At 47.9% G+C, this 6,000-nt stretch overlaps 1 protein-coding gene across 3 annotated transcripts in view; it reads right to left on the bottom strand.

Annotated features, from left to right (window-relative positions):
• Nucleotides 1-87: 87 nt before the first annotated feature.
• The window catches only part of Ctdnep1 (CTD nuclear envelope phosphatase 1), a 15,366-nt gene continuing 9,453 nt past the window's right edge, over nt 88-6,000 (bottom strand). Inside the window, exons 2-10 of one of the 3 annotated variants that reach the window (XM_015504392.2) lie at nt 5,828-6,000; nt 3,046-3,112; nt 2,831-2,949; nt 2,562-2,633; nt 1,889-2,005; nt 1,657-1,768; nt 1,054-1,138; nt 683-739; nt 88-451 (exon numbers count right to left, since the gene is read on the bottom strand). In XM_015504392.2, the coding sequence (XP_015359878.1) occupies nt 451; nt 683-739; nt 1,054-1,138; nt 1,657-1,768; nt 1,889-2,005; nt 2,562-2,633; nt 2,831-2,949; nt 3,046-3,112; nt 5,828-5,929 (732 nt within the window). In that variant the 5' untranslated portion in view covers nt 5,930-6,000 and the 3' untranslated portion in view covers nt 88-450. Of the gene's footprint in view, nt 740-1,053; nt 1,139-1,656; nt 1,769-1,888; nt 2,006-2,561; nt 2,634-2,830; nt 2,950-3,045; nt 3,113-3,681; nt 3,829-5,827 lie in introns of all 3 variants that reach the window. The other 2 variants (XM_048797960.1, XM_048797959.1) reach the window with 2 other exon arrangements.

The raw sequence follows: 6,000 nt of genomic DNA on the forward strand, positions 1-6,000 counted from the left end.
ATCACCAACTTGCTCTGGGACAGGGTGGATGTGAACACAGACCCCTCCCTTCATTTCCCAAAACCCCAGAGAAGGACCTAGGGCAGCTTTGGTTTCAAAGTTATAATGCATGGTTTAAAAGAGAGGAAAGGGGAAAAAAAGAGAGAAAGCTAGTTACAGGTTGGAGGGAATCTAGGGAGAAAAATAGAGGGAAAGAAAGGGAAGGACAAGTTTAGGGAGGATCCAGTGGCCCAAAATCCCAGTCTCCCACCCACAGCCCAGCCCTTGGAGCAGGAGTGAAGAATTAGATCAGTTTTTTTACAAGAGTTTTAAAAAAAAAATCAAATCACAACAAAGCTGACTTGGCTTCTCTTTGAGCCTCCTGGATCACGGTATGTCTGTCTCTCACTCCAGCCAGTCCTGCCTCTCCACCAGACAGTTTCGGCTCTCCCAGGCCTCCACCTGTCCCAGTCTGGGGTTTCCATGGAGTGTGAACACGAAGTTAGAGTGAGGCTGCTTCACAGTCTGGCCCATGTGTCCATCCAGACTCCAAATGGAGTGTAGGGCTCCCAGGGCAGAGGGGTGGGAGGGGCAGACCCTGCCCAGGCAGTCCTCACATTGGACAGGGCATCTGACGGCATCCCAAGGGCTTGCCCTCCCTTCCCCCCCACCCCAACTCAGGTGGAGGGGCAGCAGCTGTCACCAGAGCCTATGTTGGTGAAGATTTCGGCTCAACACGGATCGAACATCAGCGGTGAACCTGGGATGACAATAACTTGCATTGGTGGAGTACCTTATAGTTGACATCCTCACAACACTAGTGTAAGGCACCTCACTGGATAGGGGGCAGAATTAAACACCACTTTCACATGATGAGACAGGTCATTTGAACAAAACCCTATGGCTAAGAATGACGAGCTTTGGAATTGAGAAGACCTTGTCCAAACATTTAAGCTCTTAAGGGAAGAGAGGTAAGTAAATAAAACTCGGCAAATGTTTTTATTCCCTTGGGATCCCCCACCTCTATCTATCTTTCCTCAGAAATCCAGATTATCTAGAACTCACTTCCCTTACCTGAGGGCATCCAGCATTGGAAGCAGATTGAGAAGGGCCGTGTCACTGGGGTCACTGAACCAGGATTTGATGGGGATGGCGTTGTCTGGAGTGGGTGAAAATGTAGATGAGAAGAAAGGATTCAAGAGATACTGGAAGTTTTTCCTGAAAATCATTACTTTAAAAAAAAAAAACTATACCTCCACCACCCAAGTCAACAGTCTAAGTAAAAATCTTCCTGATTATACATTAATCACCCAAATTCATACTAGTGTGAAGTTTCTAGTTAAATTTTATTGTCATTGTGGCCCACCTGAAACAAATGATACAGGAAATCTGACTTGTGAAATTCACACATGGGGGCGGGTATCTCACTTGAAATAGAGAACTTGCACGTGGACCAGGAAATCCCAGACCTCAAAGCCCAGGTATCCAGCCTTCTAGTTCCCTCCATTCAAAATGCCTCATAAGTGGGCTGAGTATGTTGCTCGCCGGTTGACCAGCATGTACAAGACCCTGGGTTCCATCCCCAGCACTGCCAAAGCGGGGTGGGGAGGAAAAAAAAAAAAAAACAACCCCAGAGTCATGTCCTGGCCCTGACAGACTCATCACCTTCCCCCATACCTGGGTGGCTCCTGTAAGCCCCTGGTGAATTATCCAGGATCACAATGCTGGAGAGGTCACTGTGGACCACAGAGAGGTCCTTGATGTAGCTGCCCAACTCCAAAGTGCAGTGCTGAAAGGCAGGGGATTATGGAGTACACCTCCCCAACTTCCCCATCAAGGCAACTGCCTCAAAGCCAGATCCCTCCCTAGTGGCCTGCATCACTTTTAAACCTGGACTCTAGCTCCTTACCTGTCTGTAGTATCTCCTCTTGAGAATGCTTCTGCTATTGTCCAGTTTATCTGCCACAGCAGAGCCATAAATCTCCATGCTTGCTGTAAACACCACCAGCTCGTACCACTGGCTCACCTGAAATAGATTGGAAGAAAAAGAGGTGTCACAGGAGGTGATGATTCATTAAGATGTACAGGGTGAGGGTGAGTGTGTGTGTGTCTCGCTCCCTCTCTTTATGTCTCATGCACCTGCATGCTCGCTCGCTCTCTCTCTCTCTCTCTCTCACACACACACACACACACACCTCCCCCTACTCCACCCTGGGTTTTTTAAACTGGTGTACAGTTCTTTTTCAGTCTAATGCTTCAGGCCTCCTAGCAACATCAAATGTCTTTGAGGACAGGAAATTCTGAAATTCCCCAAACCTTCAAAATCAGTGTGTGAGGCCTTCCATAACTTAAGATTCAAAAATACAAACACAAATGAGTAGGATGCCCATGGAAGAATAGAATTATATCAGTATAACAAATGAACCCCAACTACTGAAAGTCATTCCTTTACCTTCATACACCCTTCCCTCTCCAAAATTGCCCTCACCCACTTCTCGCCCCTTTCCCCAAATCCCCTAAAATCCCCAAGCCCTACAACTATTCCTTCATTACAGAATTCCCTTTAGCTTGTGTATACTCACCACTTCTAAGAAGAAGTCCACATGGGGCCGCTTATGTACAAAAAAACGGACAGGATGTTTGTCTATGACCACCTGTAGAAAGGAAGGACTGAGCAAATTCTGAACACCATGACACAGGCCTAGACAACATCTCTGTAATCCCCACTACCTCCTGCTTTCCAGGCTGACACAGGTGCCAGGGATCGGGGACCAGATACTCTGGGCAAGGGAGCCCAGGACTGGGCAGAGTAACGGACACAACCCTTTCATCACTATCCATCCCCACACACCTTGAGAATAAAGTCAGGAGGCGTTCCAGGCCGCACTGTGGGCCTCAAGACCCCATCATGGTGGGAGTGAATAAGTGTCTCATCCAGATCCAGCACCAGGATCTTCCTCTTTACCTGGGCTGAACCACAATGGGAAAGAAAAACAGCAACTGACCTCCAGCCCACAGGTGGAGTCCTACTTCATCTCAAGGGGTCTTTCCAGCCACCATACTCACCTAGCCGATTCCGAGACACAGGAGATAAAGGGAGGATATCATATCGAACAGTTTGGTATTGAATTACCTAAAGATAAAGGATTAGAATACTTAACAAGGACATCTTCCCCAGTAACAATAACAGGTATCAAAAACTGACTATTTATCACATGCTGGGCACTATGTGATTTAGGATTATTTCACTTAATCCTTAAAACTATTCTAATAATATTATTATCCCTCTTCCCCAAAACCTTTTTTTTTTGGGGGGGGTTACTGGGGATTTTACCAGGAGTACTTTACCACTGAGCTACATCCCATTCCTTTTTAGTTTTTATTTGAGACAGGATATCACTAAGTTGCTGAGGCTGGCTTCAAACTTGTAATCCTCCTGCCTCAGTCTCCCAAGTTGCTGGTTTACATGTTTGCATCACCATGCCCGGTGTTATTATCCCTATTTTAAGGATGAAGAAACTGAGGATTCCAAGGTTTCAACATCTTACCTCCCCAATTTAGAATGAAAACTGCATGAGTGCATGAATTTTGTCCCAATCATGGCTTCTTTCCCATTGCCTAGGACACTGCAGCAAGGGTGGGCAGTTAATATTAACAGAATCAATGAAGGGGTAGAGTCAGGATTGTTCTCTGAAGACTGACCCATGAGCCTGCCATCTTAACCATGATGTTTGGTATGCTGAACAAAGAAATCCCGACTTTCACTCCAAGGATTCATTGTGGAAACATCATCTTCCATTGGGAACTAAAAGCCTCAGACTCTTGGTGGACAAGGAGATCCTTGGTTTGCTAAGGGGAATAGAGAATGAGGGAATCCAAAGGTTGTCAGGTCAGCTAAGTTCCTCTGGCTGGTGGCCACAAGACCTATTTTAACCAGCCACCTGTCCATTTGTGTCTCTACAAGCCAAGTCACAAGTTTCAGAGAACCTCAACCCCCTGAACAACCTCCTTAGCCCAGTACCCATGTTAGGCAGAGAATATTGGAAAGCTCCACCTGCCAGAATGAAGTAAGGCCTTTGAGAGAGAAGTGAAGAAGGGACAAAAATGTCACCACCTCAGCCTTCCAGCTTTCCTTCTCCAAAGGATATTTCCCAAGTCAGATCTACCATGCAAAGCCTGGCAATTCCCTCTGCTCTTTTCTTCTAAGGCACACTCTTTGATCTATGCCTAGGCCCCAAGCCAGACCAGAACCAGGCTCCCCCTGTTTGCAAACCAAAAAATCCTCTCTCCCCTTAATCCCAAGGCATCTGCCCTTCTTTTCTCCCTGGGCTGTGATGAGGGCTGAAACAGCTCGGGTATCCTGCCCTCCTATCTCGGGTTGCATATGCTGGGCATGTAGGGAATGCTCCAAGTGTTTGCCAGAAAGCGGGGTGGGGGAGGAAACTAGATTGGAAAGGAAGACAAAAGGCTGTTGGGTCAGTGTTACCCAAAAAGCAATTCTGGAAGTAACTAACTTTCCAATAAATGGACTGGAGTACTACTCCCCTAAAACTGGTGTATTAGGGGGGAGAAGAGGGAATTCTCAGGACAAGATCAGACAGAGAATGGATGACAGTCAACACATAAAGAAAACCCCAGGAGCTAGCTTCACATTTGTCTCAGCCTTTCTGACCTCAATTTTTTCTTGGCTTCTAACTTTCTTAGGGGAATAGCCCTGCCTACAACCATCACCTCCCCAAACAGTGGGAGCCCTAAATCAGGAACTGGAAGAAATAAACTGTTGGAGAGGAAGAACCCAAGGCCAGGCCATTCCCCCAAAATCAATAAGTCAATCACCACTCCCACCCAGGGCTTTCTGGGAATTCTCTTGACCGAGGCTACTATATTTTATTCCTTCAAATTGTATTGAAATATGCCAGAGAATACAGACTTCTACACCCCAGCTCACTCAGTTTTCCCCACACTCCTTCAGAGTATTTGCCCAACTGGTGATGACAACACAGGGGCACATTCACTAAGTGATGTTAGCCAAAGGAGCTTCTTCAACCTTGGAGAAAAGCTTTGGGGGAGGGAACCTAGAGATGTTTAGGTACATCCAAACAGTCTGACCCCACCCCCCTCCCAATTCTAAGGTCTTCTGGAGCAACAAGCACATCTTCAGATGCAAGCTCTACTAACCAGCCTGTCTCCTAACCCAGATGCCCAAACTTTAATGTGCTCCCTCCCACAACTAAGGAATGTCATCATAAAAGCATCTTTTTCTGTCCAGAGTCCCAATAAAGCCATAATCCTACAATCCCGCTATGAAATAAGTTTCCAGGGCCTTTTTGGAGGAGTTTCCTTACAGAAACTGCAGAGGTTTCTCCTTCATATCAAGGGCTTTCCCCAAGTTCCCATCCTCGTTTGTTACTTATGCCCTCCTACCCCCCCACCCCACCCTTGACACACATAAGCCTCTCTCTCCAAGACCAAACAAATCCAGAGGTTCCAACAGGAGGGTCTTTCACAAGCCCACATCCATAGATCTGGCTGCCAGCAAACAGGTGTTCCCCGCCTCTCGGTTTCTTTAGCAACAACTCCAGCTTTCTTGAAGAGCGCCCCACCCACCACTCTAGCCCCCAAGAGTTGCCAAATCGTGTGCTATCTAGTCCCATTAAAGCCCCCAGATCTCAGTTCTCTTATAAGGGTCTCCCTCACCACCCTATGTCCCGCTTAGGATGCCCTAATCCTCTCGTAGAAAAGCCCCGTCAGGACTCCCTTCTTGGGCCCAGAGGCCTGACACTTTCCGAAAACCCATGAGCACCAAGAACAGAGTTCCCCACCACCGCCAGTGCCCACCCAGGCTCACCGTGCGGATCTGCCTCCGCAAAAGGTAAATGAAGAAGCTCCAGAGCTTGGCGGCGAAGGCCACGAACGTGCGCAGCCCCAGCAGACACTGCGTCCGCATCATCCCGATGACCCCGGCACCGCCGGCCCCGGGACCCCCGCGGCCCAGCTCAGCCAGCCCCCCGGGGGCAGCCC

The sequence above is a fragment of the Marmota marmota genome, unplaced genomic scaffold (assembly GCF_001458135.2).
Source record: "Marmota marmota marmota unplaced genomic scaffold, marMar, whole genome shotgun sequence".
NCBI classification, from domain to species: Eukaryota; Metazoa; Chordata; class Mammalia; order Rodentia; family Sciuridae; genus Marmota; species Marmota marmota.